This window comes from Protopterus annectens, chromosome 9.part0, assembly GCF_019279795.1.
Source record: "Protopterus annectens isolate FY-2018-M chromosome 9.part0, PAN1.0, whole genome shotgun sequence".
Taxonomy (NCBI): domain Eukaryota; kingdom Metazoa; phylum Chordata; order Ceratodontiformes; family Protopteridae; genus Protopterus; species Protopterus annectens.
The window spans coordinates 1,357,710,416-1,357,724,235 of NC_056743.1; the positions used below are offsets into that span (position 1 = coordinate 1,357,710,416).

Genomic DNA, 13,820 nt, shown 5'->3' on the forward strand with positions numbered 1-13,820 from the left:
GATCCTCCAGGAGTGAAGGTTGGGGGAAGGAGAGTGGGATGCAAGAATGAAGGTGAGCTGGATACACATGGAACGTTATGATGAGTACATAACTTTTTATGTTATGGTATCCTATCTCGCCTTCATTCTTTACTGGTTGGGACAGTGCCCCTAGCACATTCTTTCTTGGGTGGCTCAAGGGAACAAACTTTTCAGAACAGTGGATCCAAAGGAAGCCCTGTTCCGGGAGGCCACATCTATTTTGTAATGAGTGATAAAGGTATGAGGTTTAAACCATGTCGCTGCAGCACAAATTGAATCCATAGGTAACCTTGCCAGAAAAGCAGTCGAGTTTGCAACAGCTCTTGTTGAATGACCCTTAATTTTACCAGGCATTTGCCTACTTTGAGAAGTGTATGAGTAGGTAATAGTATCCTTTAAGCCATTTTGAAAGAGTGACCTTTGATATTGGAGCACCCTTCTTTTTATCCGAAAAGAATACAAATAATTGATCAGATTTCCTGATTTCCTTTGTTCTGTGCAAGTAAAAATGTAGCTGCCTGTGCACATCCAATTGATGAAGTTTATATTCTGCCCTGTTGCCATAGTTTGGGAAAAAACAGGTAGGTCAAAGGACTGATTTAAGTTATTCTCAGAACAAACTTTGAGAAGAAAAGATGGATTAGTTCTAAGGGAGACTCCATCTTTATGGAAAACTAAGTAGCTAGGGTGTATGGATAATGCCTGAGTTTCTGACACCCTACTAGCTGATGTGATGGCCACCAAAAATGCTGTCTTCCAAGTTAGGAACTTTAGATTACAAGAGGAAGCTGGTTCATAATGTGGAAGGATTAAGGTAGATAATACTAGATTTAGGTCCCAGGGGGGCTGGTGGTTCCTTGACTGGAGGCCTTAGCAAAAAGGTACCTCTCAGAAAAGCCTTGCACAGTCTGTGAGACATTATTTTTGATCCCATATCTCCCATGTGATAGTTGGATATGGCGTGTAGTTGAACTCGAATGGTAGCCACAGCTGCCCCTTCATTAAAAAGTTCTGCCAATAAATCTAAGTTGGATGTTACTGGGGCTGTAAAAGGATCAGCATGATTGATGGAAGCCGAATGAGAAAACCTTTTCCACTTGCTAGCATAAAGTTTCCTAGCTGTGGTCTTATGGGATGAAACCAGGATATCTTTCACAGCATGGGATATGTGTGGGAGCCTGGCTAAGACTGGAAGTGGAAGAGCCAAACTGATAATTTGAGGGTTTGGATTGAAGGATTGAGTGTTCCCAATGGATGTGTTAGGAGGTCTGGTACTAGGTCCAGAATCCATGGCTCCTGTTGTAGATGGGGCCAAAGGAAGGGGAACCAAACTTGAAAAGGCCAGTATGGATATGACTTTAATAAAAAATGGTGTACCCATGGAGAGAATTAAAAGAAGAAAAAAGGCAATAAAAGACAGAAGAAAATGGATTGAAAACTTTTATGAAACAGAGGACTTTTGTGGAAGGTTTTATTAGACAGCTTCCCGCTGAAGAAGAATATGAAATATAAGGTGATGGAGGAAAGAAAATGTGTTATTAGTTTATATAATGACATACTGCAGTTGATTGTCATTTCTTCTTACAGAAATATAGTTCACATATCCATTTGTTCATTTAATCACATATGCTTTGCTTTTCTTGCTGAAGGTCACAGTGTTAAAAGTCTAAGCAAGGCTGACCAAACTTTACAGTGCTGAGGATGACAAAGTACACTGTCTGGTAAAGAAGAACTTTGTGAAGAGTTTAGCTCTTGCTTCAGTACCACTGATTGGATCATTATCAGTCAGACAACCTCAACTTCTGCAGTCCACTTGTGAGTCTGATGTTTTCATTGTCAACACTTGTGAACAAGACAAAAAATTAACTATGGTCAGCCCTGCCCCCAAGAAATGAATAGAGCAACCCACTATCTTCTTGGAGAACGACAAAGCCTTAGATGTGGGGGGTGGTGATTATCACCGCAGTTGCCAGGAGATAATCACATGTGTATGTTTCTGAGGTCTCACATAAGGCCAAAATGAGATAGTCTGCTAATAAAAGAGATACCACCTAGATATTCTGCCATGAACTATCTCTGCATTCATATATGTACCAGATAGCATGCAGAAGTGGTCCCACATCAACATACTCCCACAGAACCTCCCATAGCACTTACAGGGGAGTGCAGTAATAAACCTTCTTGAAGTCCACAAAACAAACATGGACCAACTAATAAACTGCCACAATACCTCACACACCTTTATGTGGTTTAAGATGTGGTCCACTGTTTCCATGGCCTGGAATTAAATCAGTTGGTCCTTGTGATGCCATGGTTTGATTCTCAACCAGTCTTCAGTTCAGAAAGGCTGAGAATTGTAATCTGCCTTGAAGCGCAAACATACCCTCTAATTCCCTTTCATTAAAAGGGAGAACAAACACCACAATGTGCTTTCTAGAGGTGAAAGAATGGAGTACATTAGCCATGATGCCTTCAACCTTATCAACTGTTTTAAGCATCCCTAACTAAACCTCATCCATACCTGAAGTTTTACCAATAAGGAAAACTCTATCCATGGTTGTAACTTCAACTGCTTATATATACCAAACCTACGACATAATCTGAGCACTGTCTGTTGACAGTGAGGAAAGTCCACAGGATTATGGAGTCGCTTAAGATGCTACTTCCATCTCCCTGACAACAACTTCTCCAGCACTGATCAGCAGTTCACCACCCTTTCTTAGCATATCATGAGTGAGGTCCTGCCTCTTTCTCCTTAAGTACCACATGTTTATCCAGAATCTGTAAGAGGCCAATCAATAGCCTTTCTCAATAGCCTTTGCAAATTCTTATGTACCTAAGCTTTTTCTGCAGCAACCATTGCCGTTGCAGCTTTCTTGGCCTGCCAGTGTATCTGATGAATCAGAAGAGTCCTCCACGAGCCTTGCCAAGATGGCCTCCTTCTTTAGTGTGATAAATTCCCTCACTCTGATGCCCACGAGCAAGTCCTATGGTGACCAACATGACAGACTTCAACTACTTTCTGGCCAAAGGTCCATGCTACCACCTTAACAACTGTTTTGAATATGATCCTTTCAATCACAGTGTTCAAACTTAAAAAATACATTTACTTGGTCTTGAGTAAATATAATTTTTCTATCCAAATTTTAAATTTGAATCGTACAGGTTACATTTAAATGGAAAATACTGCCCCTTGACCAGGCTGCTCCTTTCTAAAATCAGCACCCTCATAAGACTAGTGAACAGTTTTGTTTTTGATTTTATTTTTCATAATAAGCTGGTGTCTGGAAATGAATGACCTGATTACTATAGACAATTCATCACTATTTCTTTTACTGGGTGTATATCACAACCTCGAATGCTGAAAAGGTCGAATACCAAAACCTCAAACTGGAAACCTCGAAGACTGAAAATATCGAAGCGCGGAACATATAATTCTTTCCTAGGGAAAGAATTCAGTGGGCCGTTTCCACAACTTCGCTATTTCCTCCACTGTGGTGCAATCTCGGAATTGGTATATTTAAGTAGGGGGGTGTGGGGGGCAAAGCCCCCCACATTAGAAATAGTTTGTAGTGTTTGTGTGTTTCGCGTTTTGTACTGGAACAGTGATTTTTTTTCCCATGGAAAAAGAATCGCTGTTCTCAGTCTTCGAGGTTTTCAGCTTTTGTGGTTTTGGATTCGATGTTATGGCATTTGAAGTTTTGACACTTTAATGTTGTGATATAGACCCTCTTTTACCATTGCCTTCCAGGAGTTGTATGTCCCATTAGAAGTAAAAAGTGAGACCACTAAACAGGAAATCATTTTTCCAGTGTGGTAGCCTTCATACTGGTTAAAAACATGGTTGCAAATATTTCCATCTGCTGCTACTGTATACCCTATGCCACAATTCACTGTGGTTCAGCAGAATATGTGTCAAACTAATGGATATGCACAGAAGCTTTATACAGTTTAATACATTTTCTCAAGATGTATGCCTGCAGACATTGCAGAAGCAGATAACAAAACCTTACCCGTTCATTTAGAGGTCTTCTGATCCGCAGCTCCATGCTATGTCTATTTACCATAATGTCTTTTCGTAAGTTGGCAAGCGTCTTCTCTAGTCGTCCTTTCTCTAGAAGCATTTTCTTCACTTCCTCATTAGTGTAAACAATGTGCTCACGTAGCATAGCAACCAAAGCACGAGTATCCCGTGTGTAGGCCAGGATCAACCGATTACACTGCTCTGCACACATGTCTCGGTAAAAAGGTGGGGGGTCCTTGAACCCTGAGTTCTCATCCAGCAGCCAGCAATAATTTGGTTGTTCTGTCAGCTGACCACCTGAAAGTTTCTCCTTTTGATTTTCAGTATTTTCCAGAAGTTCTGCTTCTTCACAGTTTCCATTTTTGCTTGTAAATATGCCAGGCTCATCACTATATCCCCAATTTTGTCCCACTGGACCCACCACAGGAGAACTTTGCAGCTTCATGTTTCTCTGAGTAACAATGTCTTTCTTGGTAAAGTCTTCTTCAGTAGCTTTCAACTCCCAGCTCTTGATTTTAAACTGAGAGGGCAATCCAGTCCCAGAGACAGCAACAGCAGAACCACCTTTAGTTCCTTGAGCTGCTCTGCTAACCACCTTGTCTGCAAACTGCACATTACTTATTGCAGCTTTTTGCCAGGATTTTGGGCCAATGGTTGCTGTTGGTAAAGTTATTACCTTAGCTGACATGGTTGGCTGTTTAAGCTTTGAGCACCAGAAATCAATGAGTCAGCTTTTGTGACAGTTAGTATGTAACTGTAAGCTGTTAAAAAGATATCATCTGCAATGAGTTAGCTGAGTCAGTGAACAGTTCATGAAGTTGGTCAAAGTCTTCAGAGCTTTTCAAGATGATTAGCAAAAGTATATTTCAGATCTCTTCAGCTTTTCCTCCTTTGCCATCTATCCTGTTGACACAAGAATAATTAATAAAATATATCTAAAACAAACTAAATTATCATTTTCTAGATGTTTGCCTTGGCTCTCCACGTTCTCAATCACAATTTTTTGCAATGAAAGAAAAATACTCAAATACCTGCATTCTTGCCAACAGATATTCCCTCTCACGTGGTCCCATCAACTGCCCCTATTTTGGAAGAACATTCCTATATTCAGACCTGATTTACTCCTGCACACAATGTTTCTATTTTTGGAGGTATGTCCCTACTTTCAGGCTTGATTTACCCCTTCACACAATTTTCTTTCTGATTCCCCCTCATCACATGTGACTTTTGACGCTGTCTAGTACACAGAAAACCACACTGCATGACCAACACACTAGTGAAACCAATAATTTAAAGAAAGAGGATGCACATCTTACATCTTCCTTTTTTAGAAGCAAAACTAAATGATCTTGCATGGTAGAGTTCTGCAGTACAGTTAAAGTAAAGTCTATAGATTTTACATTGTCTCTTTAATAATGTGCTTACTTTTTTCCATCATTTTTGTCAGCAATAATCCACGACTATGCATGGGTATGTCAGAATTTACCCATGGATGGTATGATTTGATTATGAGGTTAAAGCTAAAGTGATTGGGAGGGTAGCACAATGGCTAAGGTGTTTGCCTTACAAATACAAGGTGCAGGGTTTGAGTTTCCCAAGGGATAATTGGCTAGGCTTAAAATGGCTCACAAGGGCAGTTAGCTTAGTACTAAACTATGATTAAACAAAGCCAGCTGTGGGTAAATCCTGATATACCCACAAACAGAAATGGATTATTGCTATTATACAATATCATTATTTAATTAAGAAATTACTTACCTTTATTAAATAATGCAATTGTATAAGAGCACATCTGTCTTTTTCTTCATTGTCTTCACTATACTGATGTACTGTGCATGCATATGGGACTTACATTGCCATACTTGCACAGTACATCAGTGCAGGATACATGATGGAAAAAACAGAATCTCAATTCTGTTTATTTTTTTAAGTGTTAAAAATAGACAGAGGGACAACACACAAATATAATCATGTATGTTTCTATTTCAGTTTTGCAGAATGCACCTTATTCTTCTCATATTTTGGTGTGTTGTCCATAGCATATGTCAACAGACAAGTCTATCTGCTCAATTGTACTTCAGAGGGTGGACTTTTTTGTATTGGTATATACTTGATTTACAATGGGCATGCTGTTTGGGCTGTCAAATCAGTGTGCTTGTTTTTGAATGGCAATGGGTCATTGTTGTATAATGAGAACCTAACCCCATTCCTAATGGAAGCAGGAAGTGTTATGTGGTATTCAGATATTATGCTAATTAGATGTCCAGAGTTTTGGCAGTATGCACACATTTTTCAAGGGCTTTTGTTCCTAGTTTCAGTCTTTGCAGGCTGAGACATATAGGTTCATAGGTTCATACTAGGCTATCTGCCCTAGGGCATTTATAAGCCTAGCCAGAGTGTGTTTGGCTTTTGCCACCCATTTTAAATTAATTTTGCTATGCCTTTTTTGAGGTTAGTATACTGTGCCTCTGTCTAACGGTGACACAGAAGTGATAGCCGGGGTAAATCTACGATCTCCCATCCACTCATCAAGATTCCTCTTGAAGAGAGTCAATGTGGGACTCTGCCTAACCTGGACTGGGATTTTATGCCAGAGTGAAGGGAGCCTCTGGGTAATGAATCTGTCCCTCCAGCATGTCCTATTTATTTCAGTGCTGAGGTTCAAGTCTCTCGAGCGTGTAGCTCAATGGGATTTGGATTTTCTGAGGTGCAGCATGTCCATTAATTCTGGGTTGGGCATGGCTTTATACATCAGGCACAGATCACCTCTGAGCAGGCGGTATGCCACTGAGTAGAGCTGGAGTTTCTTTAACCAGGCAGCATATGGCATTTGTTTGAGCCCTTTGATCCTCTTGGTGAGGTACTTTTGGGGTCTTTCCAGTTGTTGGAGGTGTCTGGTAAGGTACATCCCAAAAGGGGCATTGTACTCAATTATGGGCCTGATGAGGGATGAGTAAAGAGGCACGATGACCTCCCCTGATCTAGATGTGAATCCCTTCCTGATTAGGTGGGCTATATAAAATGTTTTTCTAACCACTTTGGCCACGTGGTTGTCAAATGAGAGATTGCTATCAACTTGGGTCCCCAGGTCCCTAATGACTTCTTCTGTACTTAATGGATTACCACCTATGTGGTAATTTGTGGGCACTTTGTTTTTGCCAAAGGGGATGACTATACACTTTTTGACGTTTAGCTTGAGGCCATGGCTTTGGCACCAGTTGTCTGTTTCTATGAGGCCCTTTTGAAGGATGCTTGTGTCGGCTGGAGAGTTGATTATGGCGCCCAGTTTGCAGTCATCTGCGAACTTGGTCAGCCACAGTCCTTCCGTGTTGGCCTGTACTGCCAAGAAATATATACCGAACAAGAGAGGTCCCAGGACTGAGCCTTGTGGGACACCACTTGTAACTGGTTTGGAGTCTGACATGGCTCCAGCAATTCTAACCATGTGGGTTCTGTCCTTGAGCCAGTTTGCAACCCATCTAGTGACATAGGGGTTTATATTTAAGGTGGTGAGCTTATCTATAATGCCCGAGTGGGGTATTGTATCGAAGGCTTTTGCGAGGTCCAGGTAGGCTGTATGGACCACCTTCCCCTCGTCAATGGCCTTGGTGACTGTTTCAAAGAAATTGACCAGGTTTAAGAGGCAGGATCTGCCCTTAACAAAGCCAAACTGGGTAGGATCCAGTGTCTGTAGGTCCCCAATATCTTTATTTATGAGGTCCATGATGATCCTTTCCATAGCTTTGCAGACCAAGCTAGTCAGGCTTATGGGGTGATAGTTTTCAGGATCCGTTGAGGCACCACCTTTGTGGAGAGGGACCACTGTTGCTGTACGCCACTCTTTGGGTACATATCCTGTAGTAAGGCTAAGATTGAACAGTAGTTTTATGTTTGGGTTTAGCTCTTCTTGGAGTTCATGTAGGACGCAGCCCGGACACCATCTGGTCCCATTGATGCTGTGTTTTTTGCTTTGGAGAGGGCGGCTCTTACCTGAGCATCTGAGATGTCAGGGGGGCAGCACACTGTTGGGATAGATATTTGCCCTTTTGGTGGGCGGGGAGAAGTTTGCACTGAACCTGTCAGCTAGGATGTTGGCAATGTCTGTGGGCTTGGTGTATTTTTTGTCATTTTGGACTAATTCTGAGCATATCTGGGAATTCCCACCCAGGTTCCTAACATAACTAAAGAAAGCCTTGTGATTATCCTTAGTGTCCTGTGCAATTTTTCTCTCAAAGCTGGCCTTAGACGATTTTATGAGTGCCCGTAGTTTTTTGCTAATACTGATCAGAGATGCCTTCCATTCAGAAATGTAAGGCCTTCATTCAGCTGATCTATTTGACCTTCTACTTGATTAGTGCAAACCACATCCAGTCCAAAGATACTGGTATTTCACAGGCACTGGAAATCATAATCCACTTTAAATTAATGCTCATTTCAATAGCATTGTTAAGGATTACCTCTGTGATAGAGGGGGCAGGATTGCTGCACCCTCAAAACTGAAATACTGCAAAGGTCTTGCAAATTGTGTGCTAGTACAGGGGAAACCCCTGTGGGTCACCATTTAGTTAATAGCATAATTGTTCAGAGCCTTTCAACAAATTCCAATTTGCTGTTTCACGTTTTTTTATCCACATAATATGGTAACTTACCTGATGAAAGTCACTTGTAAGTATAACTGGAAAACGTGTTACTTTAACAGAAAAAATGCTTTTAAATTTACAGAGTAATAGAATGTTACAGTTCTGCTTTTTGAATTAACATCTTACTTCTTATAATGAATGTAGATGGGTACCCACAGGTTCATCCCTGGCCCAATTTGTTTTGCCCTCCTAGAAGTGCAGTACATCTTGAAGGCAGAATTTAGCAGGGTACCCATGGTCTTCCAACTTATTTTCTTTGTAGATGCTATGATCCCATGGTCTCTCCCTTTTTTAATTTCTCCAAATCTTTTGGGTTTCTAATACCATGATGGGAATAGACCCCATTCCTAAGTCAAGGTACAATTACAGTTCATGAAATTAGTACTGTTTCACTCTTTAATGTCAACCAAAAGTGCTCTTCACAGCACCCGCAATGTGCTCAGTAATGACTCGTTCTGCAGTTCATATAGAGTTACATGTATTGGTAGCACATCTAAATATGCTTGTAGACTCTTTTTTATAAGACCCTATGCCCCTACTACTATTGGAACTATTTGGGTATCCTTCTTCCACATTGCTCTCATTTCTGCTTGCAGATCCTGATATTTTATAACTTTGTTTCTATCTGTACACAGGACACCGTATTCACTGGGTGTGGCAATTTCAATGATCAATGCTACTCTTGTCTTCTTTTCTTGGACTACTATATCCATTTTTCTAGCATCTATCTTTTGAATTGTTGGTAATGGATGATCCCATGTAATGTAAACTTCATCATTTTCTATGATGCTTTGTTGCTCATGTTTCCAGTGTTTTTCAGCCACTTCCATACCATAATGTTTGCACAATCCCCAGTGCAACAGTCTTGCCACATTATTATGCCTTTCAGTATACAGTCCTTCTGCCATTAGTATGTCACAACCAGCAACGAGGTGTGCGACAGTTTCCAATTCAGTTTTACAAAACCTACATTTGTCTGTTTCTCCCACATGTTCAATGGACTTTGTAAACTAGCGTGAACATAGCCCACTACCTTGAGCCGCCAATATTAACCTTTCATCTCTTGGTTGAATTTACCTCTCCTTAACCATTCCTGCATTCGTTCCTGATCAACATGAGGTTCTTCCAGGAGTTTTCTATACTTGCAACTATATTTATGCATTTTCCGCATTTCTTGCCTTTTCATCTCATCCTACACCTTATATTCTTGCTTTTGTTTTTTGGCACATTCAGTTGCTGCCTGATTTTTATCTACTTCTGGTTTGATTTCCATTCCTGCTTGACAGTGATATGCCTCTGCTAGGTTAAGCAGAGACGCCATCTTAGATCTCTTCTCCTCATGTTTCAAAACTTTTGTTACATTTGGGCCTTGTTAGGTCAGCAGATATGTGTGGAGTCCCACAATTGCTGATCTGTTCATGTAATCAATTTCGAGGAGGCCCATCCCTCCTTCGGAACGGGGACTATATAATCTTGGTATGCACTGATTTTTATAGATCATTTGGTGAGCATGAAGCATCCTTCTTGTTTTAATATCTAATTCATCCAACACATTTTGGGGCCAATCAATCACTCGAAACTGTAAGTTAGGACAAGAAGAGCAAATTGGTTTATATCTTGGATTTTGTTCCTAGACATCAATGGTGATTTTCAGGATTAATTTAATTCTTCTGAAGTATTCTTTACTAAGTTTTATTCACACTTGCTTGTGTTTTATTGCTGATCCTTCATCAATTCCCAAGTATTTATTCACTCCCTCTTGCTCAAGTTCATTTATATCACATTCTTGTCCCAAACTGATGTTTTCCTGGTGCTGCAGTTTACTGCACTTTGAAGGTTAGTTTTGCACATTTATCAAGACCAAATGACATTTTAATATCATCTGAAAAAGTTTTAATGAAAAAAAAAAATGACAAAATGGTCATGAACACAAGAATACAATTTTATTACCAAGACTTGGTGCTTCAGCTACACAGCAGCCTTCCAAGAGTAACAAACACTAAAAAATCACTAGTTTATATAATATATATTAATTAACATTCAATTATCTAATTATAAACCTCCAATTACATTCCTTATTTAAACCATTTGGTTCCAAAGTGTTATACTTTAAAATAAATAATGCTTCTTTGTGCAACAACTTGTGTTTAACATCACAACATTCTCCCAAAAATAAATTGACCTGTTCTGAAACAGTTGCTCTCAAACTAGGGGGCTATCCATTCTCTCACTAACTATATCCCTAATATGTTCTTGTACACTTTTTTTAAGGATCTAACAGTTTTAACAACCTGCAGCTGTGCTTCCAGTTCCTCATCTGATGAGCTATGCAGTTTTAAATCATCGACAAATAGAAGATGAGAAGTCTTTAGACTTTGTTGTTTTCTAGGAGCCAAATTGTAGCCATGGGCTAAGCTGTTAAGTAGACAATCTTAATGGGTTAAGGGCAAGGCAGAATAGCAACGGGGACAGAGGGTCACCCTGGAATATCCCCCTTTGAATTTTTATCCCTGGGATAGTAATTTGTCCTTTATCATGGTTTAATTGCAAAGTGGTCTGCCATTGTTTCATGGTCACTGTAACATAGTCAATCGGTGTTGGGTGTATCTTATACATTTTAAGCACTCTTTTATCCATGAATGTGGGATACTATCAAATGCTTTTTGTAGTCAATTCATGCCATACTTAGATTCTTCCACTTTTTACAGTTTTCCACTACTTTAAGAACAAATGATCCTTTGCTCCATATGATTTTCTTTTATTGCCCTTTGTTCTACTGCCATAATTGAGTTGTCTTCTAAATGACTGTAAACTGTCAGCATCAATTCCCGTGTATAGTTTATATGTCATTGGAGAGTAAGTTATTGGTCTATACTTCTTTTGGGATAGCTTGCAGGTTCACTCTTAACTAGGAGCATTGTTTTACTTCTTGTTAGCCAGAGTGGTGTCTGTTCGGGGTGCACATATAAATAGTTCTTACTCATAGCTAAGTCTTCATGCAAAGATGTTAATACTTTTAACCAAAAGTTAGGCACTGTATCTGGGCCTGGGGTTTTCCAATTAGACGGCTTTTCTTAACTTTGTTTCAATCTCTCTGGCTGTTACTTCATCCCATTTCATATCCTGCACCTTTAGACTTCTTATTCTTTCTTTTACTTCTTTTATCCATTTAGCATCTTTGTTGTGTTCCACAGGATCTTCATAGATACTTCTCCAAAATGCATCTATTTCTTCTTTTTTGGCAGTTTTTCAATTCCTTTTACCTTGTTTCCCAATTCTCTATAAAACTTTTTTGTGTTATCACTAAATTGCTTATTTTGTACTTTTCCTTTGTATTTATCTATGTATCTTCTAAGTTTTTCTGCCTGTGCTGAAATTTTTAATGTATTTGTGATAGTGCATGATAGATCCTGGTTTGTTCTAATACTGCTCATTGCTTTTAGCACATTTATCTTTAAAAGTATTTTTGTTGATCTATTTCCTTTTCTATAGTCTTCTAACAGTGACACTTCTTGTCTTAATTGCTTTATATTTTTCTCTATTAGATACTTCCATGATGGCATTCAATATCTCCTCTTCCTTTGCCTGACTACCCTGTGCTCTTGTGGTACAACTTTATCTGTTATTAATTTAGCTGCACAGTAACATATCCTGTTTACTTCTGTTATATTGCATGGATCTCTATGGACAGTCCCAATTACTGTGTTCATTTGTTTTATCAGATTTCTGACTTTTGGAGTTTTACTGACCTTCTGCAGTCTATTTCTTTCATTGGTTTTAATATATCTATGTCCATTAAATCAAGCAACCCTTAGTTCATTTTCTTCTAGACTGAGGGTGCATCCTTTGTTTTCCACTTCCTGTGGTCATTCTATAGAAAGTTCTATAGCATCTTCTTGTGGCACCTTCTCTTCAGTTCCATCCTGTGCCATCCGTTGCTCTGTCATATGTCTCTGGCCTATCACTCCTCAACATTGACTGCATCAGAGTTTCCACAGTCTCCTATCCCTTCCCTTGTCGTCTAGCTTCAAGTGAACTTTTATATTGGTTTCCTGTGGAAGGCTCCAAAATATCTCGATATGGCACCTGACCAATTGTTTCCTGGTCCACTGGTTTCCCCTTAATTTAGACATCCATTGCTCTATCCTGTTGTGGTGCTTTCTGCATTAGATTTTCTATAATGATTTTCTATAATGAATCCTTTACTTTGCAGGTGCTCCATAGCCTCAATTTCTATTTCTTTAACTTCTCCATTACTGATCTCCTTTTCTATTTTTCCTCTTTGTCTTCTTATTTTTTGTATTGCAAAGTTTTCCATATCTGGATTCCTTTGCCTGTATTTCTCTTCAAATATCTTTGGTGCTGCACTTTTTGTATTGGTTAGTTTTGCTTTCTCCTTTGCTTAAATATTACACCATATTAAATCTCTCTTTCTTTCTCGTGTCCATATTTCTTCTTCAAATGTCTCCTGATCTTCCTGCTTCTCCTTACTTTGGGGACTCACTCCATCATGCTATGATGTAGTCTGTGTTAGACTTTCTACATTAAATCCTTCACTTCGCAGACACTCCATAACTTCAACTTTTATTTCATTAACTTCTGCCTTACTAATCTTCTTTTCCACATTCCATCATTGTAATATTACTTTTTTATTGTGCAATTTTCCATATCTGGATGCCTTTGACTGTATTTCTCTTTGAATATTTTTGTTGCTGCCCTTTCTATATCAATTAGCTTGGCTTTCTCCTTTACATAAATATTGCACCATATCAAATCTCTCTTTCTTTCCCATGTCCATATTTCTTTTTTATACTTTTCAAAAATGTCTAGGCTTTGTTGTTTACATTTTCACACTTCCTTAGATTCTCCTTTTTTCCAAACAGATCAAAATTTCTTGATCTAGATACTGTTTTTCAAAAATCTGTTGTATTAATGAACGCAAATTTTTATTTGAAGCTTCTGACAGTTTTTCCTGTTTAAGTATTTTTCTTTCCTCTAATTTATCTCTTAATCTCTTTGTATATCCTCTGTCTGGAAATTCTAAGCTTTCTGCATAATAGTAACAATACATAATTTCTTTCATATCCTCAATAGTCCACTCTGTCATCTTTATGGCTCTTCTTTGGCCTATCAGT

The 13,820-nt window shown here is 39.1% G+C and overlaps 1 protein-coding gene across 2 annotated transcripts in view; it reads right to left on the reverse strand.

Moving 5' to 3' along the window:
* CCDC105 (coiled-coil domain containing 105) overlaps nt 1-13,820 on the reverse strand; it is a 560,734-nt gene that overhangs the window by 503,104 nt on the left and 43,810 nt on the right. For both annotated transcript variants that reach the window (XM_044084342.1, XM_044084343.1), the window contains exon 2: nt 4,035-4,948. In XM_044084342.1, the coding sequence (XP_043940277.1) occupies nt 4,035-4,733 (699 nt within the window). In that variant the 5' untranslated portion in view covers nt 4,734-4,948. The remainder of the gene's footprint in view (nt 1-4,034; nt 4,949-13,820) is intronic.